General features: G+C 41.7%; 1 protein-coding gene across 4 annotated transcripts in view; it reads left to right on the forward strand.

The window, feature by feature from the left end:
• myo16 (myosin XVI) overlaps nucleotides 1-14,204 on the forward strand; it is a 92,163-nt gene extending 77,959 nt beyond the window's left edge. For 2 of the 4 annotated variants that reach the window (XM_018750080.2, XM_018750079.2), the window contains exons 33-36: nucleotides 2,909-3,058; nucleotides 4,073-4,158; nucleotides 11,460-11,625; nucleotides 11,751-14,204. In XM_018750080.2, the coding sequence (XP_018605596.2) occupies nucleotides 2,909-3,058; nucleotides 4,073-4,158; nucleotides 11,460-11,625; nucleotides 11,751-11,803 (455 nt within the window). In that variant the 3' untranslated portion in view covers nucleotides 11,804-14,204. Of the gene's footprint in view, nucleotides 1-2,908; nucleotides 3,059-4,072; nucleotides 4,159-5,278; nucleotides 5,366-11,459; nucleotides 11,626-11,750 lie in introns of those variants that run through there. The other 2 variants (XM_018750081.2, XM_018750082.2) reach the window with 2 other exon arrangements.
• The last annotated feature ends 2,739 nt before the right edge of the window (nucleotides 14,205-16,943 follow it).

Genomic DNA, 16,943 nt, shown 5'->3' on the forward strand with positions numbered 1-16,943 from the left:
ATTTATTCCAAACTATACTAAATTAAGCTAACACCCTGTATTGCACACCTTACCGATACCTTGCATTCTATACCCTGTACTGCATATCTCCTAACCCGACACCCTGTGCCACACAACCTGTCCAACTCTTACCTACACTGGTACAGAGCAAACATTTCATACTGCAAACCCTACTCAGTACCCTAATAAAAATTTACACAGAGCTACCTTATGTCAAATGCCCTGTACTCTATGACAGGGATAATTTTGTAGGTACTGTACCCCACAATCCACCCTGTCACCTTCAAAGATGGTTTTCATTTACATTCAGGAACAATATTTCTCAGTTATTTTTTTAAGCATAAACCTGAACTAGATTAGTATTTAAATATCAAACAAATAGTAACCCCCACAGCTTTGCTATGTGAGTTGAAGACGAATTTCAGAATATATTCTTCACAAATGGAATTTTTTAGTTTGCTTCATGTATTTAATATTTGATTTGAAATTGAAAACATATTTTTAATGCATGTTTGCTGGCTTCATACAAATCAGGCTTGTTCCTGGGAAGAAAACAATCAGTAAAACATGAAGTATAAAGTTTACTGTAAATTTCAGCAGTTTACTTAGAACCGTAAAGTTAATTGCGCACTGGTTGAGTAAAGGCATTGCTCAATCTTCAATTATGAAATGTTAGAAGACCATGTGGATTTTGTCATCTTTAAATATTAGCATCAAAGCTTGGCCACCAGGTCTTGGGTTTGACTAAAGACCTCCTGAAATGGTTCGTAAGATCCCAATCCCAGTCTGTCTGTAACTGTGATTTGTACATTTAAAACAGTTTTATCTTATCAAACAATTTGCATAGGAATCACTTTAATGTAGAACAAACCCATTTAGGGCACGGTGGCACAGTCGCTTGGGTTGGGTTGGGTTGGGTTGGGCTGGGCTGGGCTGGGCTGGGCTGGGCCGGGCCGGGCCGGGCCGGGCCGGGTCGGGTCCTGCTCTCCGGTGGGTCTGGGGTTCAAGTCCCGCTTGGGGTCCCTTGCGACGTACTGGCATCCCGTCCTGGGTGTGTCCCCTCCCCCTCTGGGCTTACGCCCTGTGTTGCCGGGTAGGCTTCGGTTCCCCGCGACCCCGTATGGGACGAGAGGTTCCGAAAATGTGTGTGTGTGGTTGTACATTTATGAGGTAACTGAAAAAGTCGCGCGAGAATACGATCTCCAGTATTGCTTAGGCTGGGTGCAGATGCTGCAGTGTCCTAGTGACTTTACAGCAAGTTTTATCTGCCCCAGGGCATACACACATTCTGTTATTGTTGACAACATTTGCCATGGACACTCTCATGCCACAGCCAGTGCAGAAGCCTGAAATTTCTCCCCATTATCTTTGTTTTTAATTAAGTTCAGTTTAGGAAGCATCTGGGGGTTGTTATGCAGATTTATGAGTACATGTTGACACAAGCCTGACCACAACTTGGCCTTTTGTGGTGCTGTTCACTGTTCAAATTGTCCAGCCCAAGGTTCAGGACTTAATGAATAAAGGCCGACAACACTGTACAGAATAATGTTGTGCTTCATTCTGTGACTTACTCCATTCCGTTCAGTGGCTCAACGCCCTACTTTAATGCCATAGATTCTCTGTCGAGGTGCTGGGGGTGAAGTTTAGGTTATAGTCATTGACAATGAAGTGCTAGTAACACTCCCCTTATCCCACATGTTCACACTTATTCTTCTGCTTCAGTTATGTCTGTGCCCCATTAATTATGACTTTTGTTACATAAGTGCTAACAAGAGCTATCCATTTGATGACTGCTGCTGCTACAATATTCTGGTATAACTGTCTGCTGGTTGGAATGGCCGTAAGGTTCTGCAGCTCGTCTCAGTGGATGAATGCCCCTTTCATTAAATTGATGCCATAATGTGTATGTGCTGTGTGGATTTCAGCAGGGTATTCAAGATCACTGTGTTCCATGTCCTGTCTTGATAATCATTGAACTAGTTTAGTTGGTTTGTTCTGCCTGTAGGCATTGCCGATTTTTCAAAGCAATTATAATATTGTTTGTCTTCAGTCTGGATGGTTCCTTATGTTTTCGAATCATGGCTGTTGCTGTCACTAGCTAGACTGTTTAAGAACTGGCTATAACAAAGAAGCACCTGAAGAGAACACCCTGCTTCTTCTCTTTGGAGCTTTAAATTTGGGGTCTTCAGATGCTGTAATCTGTGTTTTGCACAGAGCAGTTCAAGCACCAACATCTACCTTTCCAGAGCCAGGACTCAGCATTGAAACTGAAAGGCTGTGTGCTTTTTCCTGATTATCATTCTTTCTCTGTTTGAATACCCTCAGCAGATCAATAATAGATGAGCAGTAGAAGGGGGAAAGAAATGCAGAATTTTCAGGAAACATTTTGATCCTGTGTGCCATTCGATGTGGAGGTCAGGCATCCGTCCTCCACACTGCTTATAAACTACTATATTGATCTTTAAGGACTATGGTGGGTGGCAGTAAACATGAAATAACCACAGAACTACTTCTTGACCCTGGTTTCAGAAGAGCTTGGCGAGAAAGTGGTAGATGGGAAGGGTAGCTGAGACTGTTAATACCAGCTGTCACTCATATTGACTGTTGGGCTTGCTGTGGTATCCCCTGAGAGTAGCCTTTACAGCATTGTCACTTTCCAGTCACTGTTGCCCATTGTGTTATTTCACAACTGAGATGCGGTTATACATGTACAGTTTGTTGCAGTAACTGTAGCCTCCATGACTAATTCTGATAAGCATATATGTAAGAGAATATCGTAAAGATTAAGTTGTGATAAGTCATGACAGTAAGAATACTACTTGTTTGCTTTTCCAGCTGGTTTCCATGATGTGTTCTCACGTTAGGACTGCTGACACAGCTAAATACAGTTTCTGTGCTATCTCCATAGGTTTCAACTCCAACGTTAACCAATCGGAGCGTGATGATCCAGGCATAACGATGCCACCTCCACAGATTCAGGACAAGAATGCAAACAACCATACAAACCCCCACTCCTCAGTTCCTATGTCCATTGAGAATGGCAATCGACTCTCTAATGGTACGAGATACACACAGATCTATTTCTCCATTCCCATCCTTGGTTTTCATCCAAGAAATCTGATAAGACACTGTCCTACCATTGTGCCAGTTCTGCCCAGTTTTTCACAAAAAGTATGTAGTCAGAAAATTGAACTGCATTGAATGAGTTTTCACAAGAAAGTCATACAAATGTGCATTATATATTCTTGCCGCCTTTACAGCTAGCAGATGACAACTCTGTGTGTGTGCCGAGCTTCATCTTGGAGACTACTCATGACTGTTGCTTAGCAGATGCTTTTCTCCAAAGCAACTTCCAGTGAAGTCTATGTAGTGTTATGAGCCCACACACCTTATTCACCAAGGAGACTTACACTGCTAGATACACTTACTTACAATTGGTCACTCATTCATACATCAGTGGAACACACTCTCTCTGTCACTCACACTCTATGGGTGAAGGTGAACAGCATGTCTTTGGACTGTGGGAGGAATCCAGAGCATTCAGAAGAAATCCACACCAACACAGGGAGAACATGTAAACACCACACAGACTGAGCAAGGATTGAACTTGTATCCTCTCACACCACCCAGGCACTGAGACAGCAATGCTAATCGTTGTGCCACCGGGCCACCCCAAATAAGTTTCTACCAAGTTTACCCCCACTGGAAAAAAGAGAGAATGAAAGACAGGGACAGAAAGGGATTGTTCGGAGCTAAAGGTTTACCAAATGTTTGAAGAACATTTAGGGCAACTTTGAGAAAAAAGGAAAATGCACCACCTTTACAGAATAGGGGTTCACAGGGAGAAGGACATCACATCCTTCACAGAGTTGGGCTTCACAGACAAAGTAAATCCCCATCCTTCACATAGTAGGGATTCACAGAGGTAGATTCCTGTCTGTCACACAGCAAGGATTTCATTCCTTTTACAATTACAATTGACAGTCTGCATCTGTGCTTTTTCTTTCAGATCCTTTCTCATTTTGACCCATCTCATGAGTCTGTTTTTGGTGTCTTGTGCATGTGTGGACAGGATCACTGGAGGAAGATTCCCCTAGCAAGCCAAACAGCAGCATCTCATCCACCTTGCAAAGACATCGGGATAGCCATCACAGTCAGGTAAAGGCATGCCCCCCCCATACACACCCTTGTAGTGTTGTTGTACCAGTGCTACTCATCACTACTAACCTTTGGCTTTCATTTGTTCATATGTTTGTTTCCACTAGAGGTTTTTGCAACATAATTTGTGAATGTAAATAATGCTAAGGTACTAAGATCTGGGTAATTTGATATTGATTTTGGATTGTTTGGCCATATCTCTAGTATGACTAGTAAATGCCTTATTTCTATTCTCAGATAGGATTTTATACTTACTGGTGTTCTTTTCAAATGCTCAAAATGGGATTTAAAATCCTGTAGGAAACCATATTACTTATCATATTTGTATAAAACAATTCTTTGCTCTACCCTGGGATATAATCATTTGGTTATAATCACTTTCCAATTAGTCTTTAATGTATTTGTTTTCATCAATGCTGACACGTTAACTTTTTAGTCACCATCTATCAAGCTGTATTATGAAGTAAAACTCCTGTTTAAATATATGCACAAGTGTTGATTCTGTGGTCATACATAATTTTAATGCTATTTTCCTTGAGCCAGTAATGGAAATATATATCAAGCTGAAAATGCATACTAATATCTGTTGTTCAATTGACTCAACACTCAAGGCTGGCAGTTCAGAAGTTTTACCCAATTTTCTCAGTGCTGCATCTGAGATGAGAAAGTTTGAACCAAGCCAACAAGAGCTTGGTTCCAGAGCAATCACCCCAACACTTTGACAGACATATCTCCTGTGCTCTTAACAAAGATTTAGTTCACTACTGAACATTTTGCAATACAGAGTCCAGCACTTCAGTTTTCCATCTAAACAAATCCTGAAGAAAAATTGGAGTCCAGCTAATTCTGTTCTCGTCACCAGTACCCCTGCACAAAATAGAATGCCTTGTTCTGTCCAAACTCCGCAACAGGGCTGAACTTCACAGGGGGTCTAAGTGAGGAAACAGAGGCATGAAGCTCATACTGCTGGTTATCCTTGTACCCTTTTGGTGTTTCTTTAACATGGTGAAAGAAGTTATGTTGGTGTCAGTGTAACCATAAAATGATGATTGTGAATGTGGGTTTTGTGTTTGTCTCCAGCTAAAGAGGTTTGCCGTGTGTTCCTGTCTTTTGCTTTCAGAGAGCTCACCTCAACTTCTCTCCCTTTGGTGCGGGAGCTGCTCTCTGATGTGGGGGGCAGGGTGTGGCCCCCAGGTATGGGGAGGGGGTGAGTTTTTTTTTTGTTTTGTTTTTTTTATTTTTTTATTTTTTAAAACCACTGGTCTCTCTGTGGCACCTTCATGTCATCTCTTCTTTGGTTTCACCCTGTAAGGAAACTGCAGCTTGATGTTTGGTAGTGTGGGCAATGCCTTGGCCTTGCATGCCGTTCAGTGCCACCCTCATACTGGGAAGTGTCTGGGTCATGAGGGGTTGCCATTTCTCATCAGCAAAAGAAGGCTGTGGAAAACAGATTAGGCAGAAGAAGCTATCCTCTGTGCTATACTTAATTGATTCTGTGTGAACTGAGATTACCGTATTTGTCATTGTTAGTCTAGGAGTTCTGTAGTTTTACAATAAATTATCGTGTTATAATGTAATATGTGTGCCCTTTTGGTGGCATGGCTAATATCCATGAAAAATTATTCATAAATCGGAAAACCTAGCTATTGAAGAAATGTTAATGCATGTTGTAATATTGTGCTTTAATGTGTAAATCATTAATGTTTGATCAGGAATTGTCAATATTCTGAGTTTTATGTAGCTACTTGTGTGATGAACATTGGTGCACATGGTGGAAAGAAACTAACTTTGGAGAAAAGCATCTGTTAAATGGATAAATGCAAATGTAAATATTTTCATTCCTGAACCCGAGTTGAGGGACCTTATGGATACAAAAAGAATTGCAAGCAGAAAAAACCTTGACCATGAAATGCTTCACTTAGTTAAAAAAGCAGCATCATAACTATCATGAGAATGGGATGGAGAGAATCAGTCAATATTTTCAAACTGTTCCAAACAACTAAAATGAATGATGACAAACCTCATCTCAGCCTGTGTAGGTTTTCATCCTAAAGCCAAAGAAGGTTTTTACTGAATTTACTTTTTTGCTCCTTGTTAGTCACAGCTTCTGTACAAGTTCAATAAGCTAAGTGTACAGTAGTCAAACAAAGAGATGGACAATTACACACCATTGCTCCTTCTGTAAATATGGACTAGGGGCACTGTTAGGAAACCAGGCTTGTTGGAGTAGTGTGGTTAGTGATGTAGAACTTAGTGGATGGACCTTAGCCCCATCTCATGGATAGGCCTATTGTCTTTACATAATAGTCTCTATCAGATCTGGACGCTTAACATCTAAATTCAAGGCCACTATGGATGTCTCCTGAAACAAAACTGGAGCTGCAGTTTTTGAAGTTTTCTTCCCAGCAGCTGAATTTTTCACTGCAAAATGTCACCAACAGTCCATTTCTACCTCCCTCTTCCTCTTTTTTTCTCTCCATCTACTTTAAATCATAAGCTCATCTATGTCTTTATTGTTTTGTAGTTTTGAACTGGAAAATCATGCTTTGCTTGATACCGCATTCATTTGCAATTAGATGTGAAAGCTTTTTGTTATGTTGCTTGTGTGATAACACACGACCCACCAGGCATTTTTGTGCAAATGAAACTCTAAAGAGATTTTAAATAACAGGTGCCAAGCTGCAGTCAATGTCCCTTTTTCCATGTTTTTGAAGCACACACTCCTGAGCTCCACATTCAGGGATCTGTCCATCCCAGTGTAGCATTCTTTCCACTCATAATTTCTGTGCTGAGTGTTTGGTCCCTACTGCCAGACACTTAACACTTTACCCAGACCTGACTACCACCTTTGTCAACTTACTGGTATTGCCCTGCCTCTCCTCTCCTAGAAGCTAGACTCTGTGATTTATCTAGTTTTTTAAACTTCAGATTCCTCACAGCATTTCTCCTATTGTTATTAACTTAAATAGTTCATCTCCTTTTGTGTTAATGAGTGTCTGACTGAGTGACTGTCACCCTGCTTGGTTGTCAGACCCCACATCCAGCTGTTGTCTCTTGCAACCCAACTGCTTGCATGTGACCTGTTGCTTTTTTAGAGATGAGTGCACATATGTGCAATCCGTGAGTGAGTGGTTCCCGCTTGCATCTTCATCATTGATGAGATGCTGATAGGTGAGTAATACAGATGGCCCATTTAGACCAACACCACCATATGGATAAATGGAGTGTATTCATACTTAGTCACTGTGGGATCTGAAGGCCTTCTCATGGATATAAAGTACAGGAACAAGCTCAGGTTTGAGTGCCTGAGCTCCCTGAGTCCCCACATTTAGAGTGTGAGTAATAGCTAGTAATTGTAATCAGTCTTTACAGTAATACATTACAGGTATTGCACAAGCTTACTCCCCTGCAGAGGCAATGTGCTGCTTTTTCCACAATGCAGTTTGAAATATTCCCATGCTGAAAACGTACAGATCTGGACTAACCAAAGCTTTGTTTTAAAACCTGTCACATATTAACTCCATCAGTTTTGCAGTATCTTGTTTGGAAACCTTCTTTGTAATATTATTGATTTTAGAATCGTTAGAATTATAATTAAGAACCTTTTTGAAATCTCAGCTGTTGGGGAACATCAAGCATGTGTTTTGCATTTAAACTAGACTGAGGAGGCAATGAACCAGATTAAATGGAACAATAACCAGTGTGTTTCTTTGTGGGGGCCTGTTTTTTTTTTTTTTTTTCTTAAGTAATATTTGAAGCAATACACCGATCAGCCAAAACATTGAAACCACTGACAGGTGAAGTGAATAACATTGATTATCTCGTTACAATGGCATCTGTCAGGGAGTGGGGTATATTAGGCAGCAAGTGAATGTCAGTTCTTGAATTTGATGTGTTGGAAGTAGGAAAAATGGACAAGCGTAACTATCTCAGCGACTTTGACAATGGCCAAATTGTGATGGCTAGACGACTGGGTCAGAGCATCTCCAAAACGACAGGTCTTGTGGGGTGTTCCTGGTAAACAGTAGTTAGTACCTGCCAAAAGAGGTCCAAGGAAGGACAACTGGTGAACAGGCAAGAGGGTCATGGGTGCCCAGTGTTCATTGATGGGCATTGGAAGTGAAGGCTAGCCCGTCTAATCTGATTCCACAGAAGAGCTACTGTAGCACAAATTGCTGAAAACCTTAATGCTGGCCATGAAAGAAAGGTTTCAGAACACACAGTGCATATATATTTATATATATATATATATTCCTCTCCTTTTTTTTTCATTCCTATGACTCTCAAGCTCTGAGTCTGTGCTGGAGCAAAGGGTGTACTAATCAATGTGTCTTTTGGGGGCAAAATTTTTGCATGATTCTGTTAGAGAAAACTGGTAATCAGTCACATTTGAATTGTATATCAAGTAGAAAGACACAAAGTATTCCATTAACATGGGCAAAATGAGCTATGTCTGTCTTATATTTTATGAAATACTAAAGTTAATTTTTCAGTCTTGCCCAGAATAGGCTGCAGACATTGATGTTACTACATGTTCCACAAACATGATTAAACTTATTAAAAGCAGTTCTCTCTTTCTACAGTAATTCACTTTGGGGGCTGGAGTGTACAGAGAAGGGAGGTAGTAGAAGGTTATAAACGAGAAGCAAAACAGAACAAGAGGGCAGGACTAGTTAATATAGGGCAGTGCACTGTAGAGGTGCAAAGAATGCAGAACAGTATAATAGTGCAAGGACATAAAAATCCAATGCAATAGTGCCATTCACAGTACTGGGGATGTAATATAGGGAATGGATATTTACATTTTCATGTCAGGGGTTGTAAGAGTGCAAAATGGCACTACGCAAGCTGTAAGTATAAGATGTGTAAAGTAGAAACTTGCCTGAAAAGTATATGCATGTGTCCATATTTGATAGTAAGAAGGTGGACTTCTAGTAACAAGACTGCACTTATCTTTCATCTGGATGGTCAATACACAGAAACATTACATACAGTGACTGAAATCTGGGGCTTAGAAATCTAATTGCACAGTGGAGTGCATGGAGTGGTGAGAACTGAAACACACACACACACACCATGGAAATGGCATAGAGTTTTCATCTTACCTTGTGCTGCCTTGAAATAAGGACAGTGCTGAAAATAGGCCTGCAGTGAGGTATAAATGATGGATTATGCAGCCAGGCACATGACTGGCTGTGGCAAAGTCCTACACTGCAGACTGCTCATCCATCTGCCTAAATTCCTTGTCTGCACCACTGGAGCAATTTAGTGGTTTTGGGTCAAGTTGTGGATCTGTATTTAGTCGTGATATTAGTTGAGCGCCCTGGTGTGGACAGTGTGCAGCTGTCTCTGTAGTTTCAACCTGCCAGGAGTAACCACCACTGATTATGCCAGTTTAGGAGCTGCCTTTCAGCCTTCAAGAAGACCTGTGTTATATTGCACTATTATCTTAGTTTTTTTAGCAGGCTGCTTTGGAAGTTACATTTTTTTCAATTCATTTTATCTATTATGATGCTTGATATATTTTTGTGCAGTTTTGTACAGTTAGGGGGACATGGTGGCACAGGAGGGTAAAGATGGTGCCCCATTGCTCCTGAGCTGCTCTGTCTTTGCGGGGTTTGAGTCCAACTCTGCTTGTGTGGGGTTTGCATGTTTGTTTCTGTTTGGAACCCCCAGACACACACACACAGAAAAGCACTGGTTAGCACTTCCATTGCTCCTTTGCCCTGGAAACCATGCCAGTGGTCGCTATGATTTGACCTCAGCTCGATGGTACTTCCATCCATCATCACACAGTTAATGTCCCTGTTCTTTTTAATCTCTGATCTATTGTGGTGTAGCAGGGATGTTTGTGTCTAGGTCTCTAAGTTTTCCAGCAGGTATAATTTACTTGTTTCTCTAAAAGATTAATTGAAGCAAAGACTAGTATTAATCCTCAAACAAGCATGTTGGTACTTCGCACGCAGACACTGCGCATCACATGAACAGCAGTAGAAGCATGACAGCTACTCCTCTCTGAACATTTGTTTACAGTCTATGCAGCCATGTAATGTCACGAGACTGAAAATCGTGCTGGTTGTCTTTGAGCCCAGCCAGGCGTGTTTGTACATGTAAAGCTCAGCGGTCAGTAGTGAACAAACAAGAGCTATGGAATATAACAAAACTTGTTTACGCCACACTGCAGTTCTTCCAAGAGCAGCATCTTCTGCTGTGTTCAGCTTGGTTATGAGTGTAAAGTAAAGCATTAAAACAGCACTGTAGGTTTCTTTACAAGATGTGGTAACTGCACTATACTCAGGATGGTTATTGCAGCTTTGAATAAAATCAATCCAGTCCAGGGTAATTAAGGAAGACAGCCTGGCCTCTGAACAGGAAATTAACTGACAGAAGGCTTCCTGCTCATTTTTTTTCCCCTCTACAATGGATTTGACAATAATGCAGATGGGAAAGTGGTCACACAGGGATCAAGCACAACAGCAAGTACTTACTGGTGGAGCAGGACAGTGGAGGGGAACCTTATACGACCAGAGTCTTCGCAACATGTTACACTTAAATCTGTGCATACAGGTGGGGAAGGAGAAGAGAGAAAGGAGTATTTAAAGCATATATGCTGCCATTAGTCATGCTGCTCATGTGTTCCTGTCTACATGTAACATGGCTCTGTAATCGGTTTTTCACTGTAGTCATTTGTGACAGTGAGTGTAACTGGCAGTCTTCCTCCTCATGCTGGTCTTGGGACAAAGTGGTATAGAGGTATATTTGTGTGTGTGTGTGTGTGTGTGTGTGTGTGAGAGAGAGATGCACACATTGATTTGTTTTGCATTCCAACCTTTAATTGATGCTCAGTTATGAATAAAACATGATAAGTTCTACAAATGAGTTATTAAAATGGTTTAACTGGTGCTGTCTGTCAGAACATTTGCCCTTCTCCATAGTAACAGTACTTTTAACCCAGAGAGAAACATTGTGGAATTATGTGGGAGATAGACAGGAACATTTAAATAACTTTGCAAAAAACTGAATTTAATAAAGATAAGGAGTCTACACAAGCAAATTGCTGCAGATTCAGCCCTAATACTAAATCTTCATTGCAAAGGGCTTATTCAAAAGCAGTTTTTCTTTTTTCCTTGTAAGGTATATTTAAATGTTTTTTTAATCATGCTACCAGGCAAGAGAACAATGTCTGTTTTAATTTAAGTACACACAAATGAAAAGAAAAAATGTATAATGAATGCTATTGAATGTAAGGGCAGAAAAGAACACAGGAACTAATTGCTAACCCTTCCGTCACCCACCTCCAGGTGATCCAGCAGCTCCGGCTGTCCCAGAACGAGAGTGCTGCCCTGCAGGAGTTGCTGGCATGGCGCAGAAAGCTCTGCGAGGAGCAGCCCAGCTGGCGACAACTCCTCCACCATGGGACAGGGACGGTGTCCAACCTGTGTGTGACCTCCCCTTCTCTGGAGCACAGTAATGGTCCTGCCTTAGCAAGGAAATCCTTGCCATAGCTGCCCAGCGAGTTGCACTCGTCACCAGATTGTTTCTGGCATTTTCTCTTTTTCTCACTGTCCACCTTGCTTCCATTTTCCTCTCAGCGGATCAGAACCTGACAGTGTCCAGCAAAGGTGGGCCATTCCCCGGGTTGTGAGACCTGGACCATTCCCCCCCATACCTACACAAGAGCAAAGCTTCCTGTAATGGAGAGCAAGAAACTCTATTTGTGTTGAAGCCAGTGAATGGGGATCCTTTTCTGAAGAGGACATTTCTGCACCGACTAAAGGACATTGTTGACATCCACCAGAACATCTGACATATGAATCAGGGCCTACGTGACTCCCTATCCTTCATTCCATATTGTTTATATATACACATAATCTATGTGTGCCATCTTGCAAAACCTAATCTCAACTGGTGCTGGTCGCTTTTATGTGACTTACCGGAGACTTTTGTCTCTGCAGTTTACATTCAGATCTTCATGTCGACCTCAGCATTCTGGCTTCTGGGTAAATTTTTCAGGTGAAACAAATCCTTGCCAATTTCAGGTGCTTTTTAAAACCCTGAGGTGGAAGTCTGCATTCAGGGAAATTTCGCAAAACCCCAGGCACAAATCTGTGAAACACTAGTGACCACATGGAGCATAAAGGAGTATCAGTCAAATGTAAATGAGCAGCTTTAGCAAGTTTGTAAGTATCTGTAACACCACTATTAGAAGACAGAAAGAAGGTCCTTTAGAATTCTGATATGCGATATCAAACCAGCTGAAAGTGAGGGCAGCCAACTTTCGCTTGCTTCCTCACAATGGTCATACTATTCTCGGATATTAAAAAACCCCGTCTTTGTCAGTTATGGAACAGCACCTGGTAGCACGTTCAAGACTGAGGAAGATTATCGACCACTTAACGGCTAGCACACACCATACGTATGCAAAAGCACACTCAAGCATGCGTGAGTTGCGACTCACCAATGTCCACATTCACACTGTGCCTCTGTAAGGAGTACAAAAAGCACAAACCTGCCTTTATGGTCCTTGGAATCTGCCAGAACAAACTTTTCTTTTTTTGCAACCTTTGGGTATGTCCGGTAATTAGAGGATTGGATCAAGGGGTTACATTTTAGAGGTGTTGGTTGTACATCTCCAGAATGTAACCCTCATCTCAACTGGATGGCCAGGTAGAGTTCTTGAGGCCAGAAGGTACTGTGCATTCACCTGCACTGATTGTTAAAGCACAGATGGACTCCAGAAGCAAGTTAAAGTTGCTGTGTGGAGGACAATTCCCATCAGTACAAGGGACAAGCGGTTACCTAACAGTTTTGTTTGTTGAATCTTTTCATTGTATTGAGTTGCACAGAGAGACAGGAGTATGTCATCCCTTTTTTGTCTGTGCAGAATGAGGCACTCAGTTTTGGTATCTTCTGTGAGAGTCAGCTCTTTGTTCTATTGCAATGTGGCAGTCAGATGTCAGGTTTGTGAACAGCTACAGGCTGCACTGACATAAAAGTCCAGTGTACCGTTTCCTCACCAAGCAAAACATTGACATGTCCAAGCATTTACATTTATGATCATGACCAGGTGTTACTCACTCTCCAGGAATTTTGCATCACTGTACCTGTGGTTGAAGTCCGACCTTCCATTGTGGATGGAAGGTGCTGGAATTCCCTGCCTCTCTGCAGAGGAGCGCAGGAGGTTAAAGCATATTATCGCCCCCTGCAATGGTATCTGATACATAGGGGGTCACGAATTGTGGGCGTTATAGAAACAGCAGCACAACTATGTTCAAATGTCCTCTAGTGAGCCTCAAATCAAAGAGAAGGTGCAATATACCCATAGCTGCTGACCCAGGATCAATTTGACCATTTAGCTCGTACTAAACATTAAGACTGCAAAAGGTTAAGTTCATCCTAAAGTAGTTATGGGTGGTTTTTAAAATTTATTTATAATTTTGCTGAAAAGTGCACTCAGTGCAAATGTATAATTGTCTATGTTCTGCTGTTTTATAAATGCATGACTGTCAAGTTTCTAAATTCTTACACTGACATCATCCTTGTTCGGTTTCCTTTCTTGTAAGTGAGTGAGTGAGTGAGTGAGTGAGTGAGTGAGTGAGTGAAAGAAAGAAAGAAAATGCTTTCCAGTATTGTTCATGTTATGCTCTGGGTGCTACAGGGTTCCTGATTGAATGCTGTCATTTTTGTGACAGAAACCCTCTCTCCTCAAGACTGTGCTCTCCCACGCTGGAGGAAATAGAATGGCATCACAAAGACTCTTTCAGGCCAAATTATTATTTTTTACTCCCCCCTGCCTTCTCCACTCAAGAGAGCAGAAAGACATTATCCTCACTGTGCCCAGGTCATACCATACCCATTGCTTTAATGACTTCAAAATGTGTTTGGCTGCTGATATTTTTTGTTTCTTTTGTAAATCAAAATTTTCTTTCAGTTGCATACAACTGTGTTTGTGGGGAAAGAATGAAATGTCTTGTTATATACCTTGTTTTCTGTGTTTTATTGATCCTTGTACGGCAATAAAGCAAAAGCTGTGTGATGCTTCTCTATCCTCATAAGCCAACTCAACTCTCATGAATAACTGGGATTCGGGTGGCAGCTACACTGCTTCCCTTTTGCTGCATCTCTTACCCTGCTTTCTGAGATGGGACATGGAGTTAGTTATTATCAGGTTGTTACAGTAGCTTTTCAGTGACTGTTTAATTTTTAGCTGATGATCAAGCAAATAGTATTATAATGCAAGAGTCCTGTATCTGGTACTGTAGCTGAACGTGTGCACTCTAGTGGCAGTAAGACACACACGCCCCCTTTGTGAATATGATCTGAAATATCAAACACAGCCAACTGGGGTTTATAAGTCAACAGCTACAGCACTTTAATGTGGCAATATAATGCTATTTCTTATTCCCAGGCAAGCTGGCAAGATATAGTTGGGGCAGTGGGATATATCATGTCTCTGTTTATTTTCCATATTAAAACTTCACGGGAAGTGCCTGCAAAGACAGCGTTTTGTCCGCATAAACGGATTAGGCTGTTATCGCTCAGAGGCCATAAAGTGGACTTACTGCTCGTAAATGTTGTTTGTGATAGAAGGTCGGGCCCTCCTAGGTGGTGAACCTGCAACGGCCGCGTGTGTAGGCGTGTCTTCGACATCCCTGTCCGCCTCCTCGGCTTTTTCCACGGAGGACAAGTGTTACCGTTTTAAGGCTGTAAACACTTCGAGTTGCATATCTGCGATCTCATATAGGGAGGCGTTGCTGATAAATCATCAATGGATTTCTCAAAGAGGAAGTGAGTGGTACAGAGTTCTGAAAAGATCTGTGACCTAAGGTAATTTCCAACAGTTATGTATGATAATGTCATGGGTTAATACTTTGTACTGAAGTTAGTTCCTTCTAGCCATCTTGGATAGGATAATTGCCTACAGGGTTTCCAGCTCCTGGCAAGCCCACAGGTGCAGGTTTTGGGGTTTCCCAACGTATGTCTCGTCCACTTTAGGAATGATGTTTCACCTAAAACGAACATGACAGTGCTATGGGTTGCCTTTGTAAAACTGCACATCAGTGAGAATAACAGCAGCAACACAGAACAGGTGATCCTCAATATGGCGTTAATTGTGTCATTAATGTGAAATGTATATTGCAGATTTCAATTTCTGTAAATACAAGTAACATAAATGTATATGCAACTCTAGAGATAAGGCCTGTTCAGTTTAATAGTTGAAATTTGACTAAACCTCACTTTTCTCACCTATTGGTTTGTACCATTGATCCAGTCAGGGATTTCTTTCCTTTAGACAGCAAGGTGTTCAGCTCAGACTGAAAATCACAAGGTAAAGCCGCTCATAATTTATCAATACTTAGAACTGAAGGTTTCATGTAAGAGCCTTTGGATTGTTGGAACCCTTTTTTTTTTTAATTCTAGATCCTTGATGACAGCGAGTGTCAAGAGTCACAAATATTTTGAACCCCTTTATTTTTTCTTTATTGTCCTGGAGTTCCAAATCAGAAATGCTTGATTTAACTCCTCTCCATTCATGCTAAGACTTCCAGACTCAGGCAGCAGGTACAATTTTCTTTTCATAAAAATGCAGGTAAATGCACCAAAGCAGTGATGATGGAGACTCTGCTGGAGAGACATTAGCACAGGGGGTTGGGAAGGAAATTTGGGTCCTGAGGGTGAGTAACCAGGTCTCTGTCTTCTCAGGACATCATCTTTCATCACGGAGGAGAGTAGGCAAGGTGAGAAAGCAAGAAATGGGTGGAGGAAGGCCTTCCCAAACCAGATCGCATCAGTGAAGAAGTTCAGTGTTTTTCAAAGCCCCCCTAATTGTCATACAGGAGACAGCTGGTGAGGGTTCACTGTTAGGTACAAACACAGTAAAGTCTGTTGTCCACCATACTATTCCCCAACCATTCTTCCATTCCCAATATCCACTTCTGTTCATTCAAAATAATCTGGTTTGCAACCAAGACTCAAACCATTGCAATTATTGGGTTGAAAACGGCAATTTTAGAAGCACTAACTAGATATCATTAACAGTCAATGTATTTGTCATTTGTGTGAATTAGCATTTTGTAATAAGATTCAGAATGCTTACATGACTTCATGTTAACAAGGTCAACAATACTTATTTTATCTAACATATTATTCTGAGCGGGGGGTGCGGTGGCGCAGTGGGTTGGACGGGGCCCTGCTTTCTAGTGGGTCTGGGGTTTGAGTCCCGCTTGGGGTGCCTTGCGGCGGACTGGCGTCCCGTCCTGGGTGTGTCCCCTCCCCCTCTGGCCTTACGCCCTATGTTGCCGGGTAGGCTCCGGTTCCCCGCGACCCCGTATGGGACAAGCAGTTCAGAAAGTGTGTGTGTGTGTATTATTCTGAGCCTCAATATTACCATCCAAAAATGGGTCAACAATCCAATGTGATGCTAAGTATTGTTATTCTGTGATGTATTTTTAAATGAGAATTTTAGTTACTTGAATTAACAATACTGTTGTCTCTGGAATTCTAAATCAATTCAAGTCATCAGATCTAGCTTACCTCAAATGAACTGTCATTAGATCAGACTCAAAGATTGACTCAGCTGGTTCTTTTTTTAATCCTTAACCTCTGACTTCTGCCTCTCTTGCTGCTGCAGCGACTCATTGTTCCGCGGAGTCGGCGCACAGAGCCTTTTGGGTAGTGAATGCCGTCTCATGCTGCGAACACAGCTGTGCACCTCCTGAAAAGGAAAGGCTTTGTGTTCCAGTGGTCATCTAAGCTAGGACTCAAGCCCAAGACAGGAAAACATG

Source organism: Scleropages formosus, chromosome 1, assembly GCF_900964775.1.
Source record: "Scleropages formosus chromosome 1, fSclFor1.1, whole genome shotgun sequence".
Classification (NCBI taxonomy): Eukaryota; Metazoa; Chordata; class Actinopteri; order Osteoglossiformes; family Osteoglossidae; genus Scleropages; species Scleropages formosus.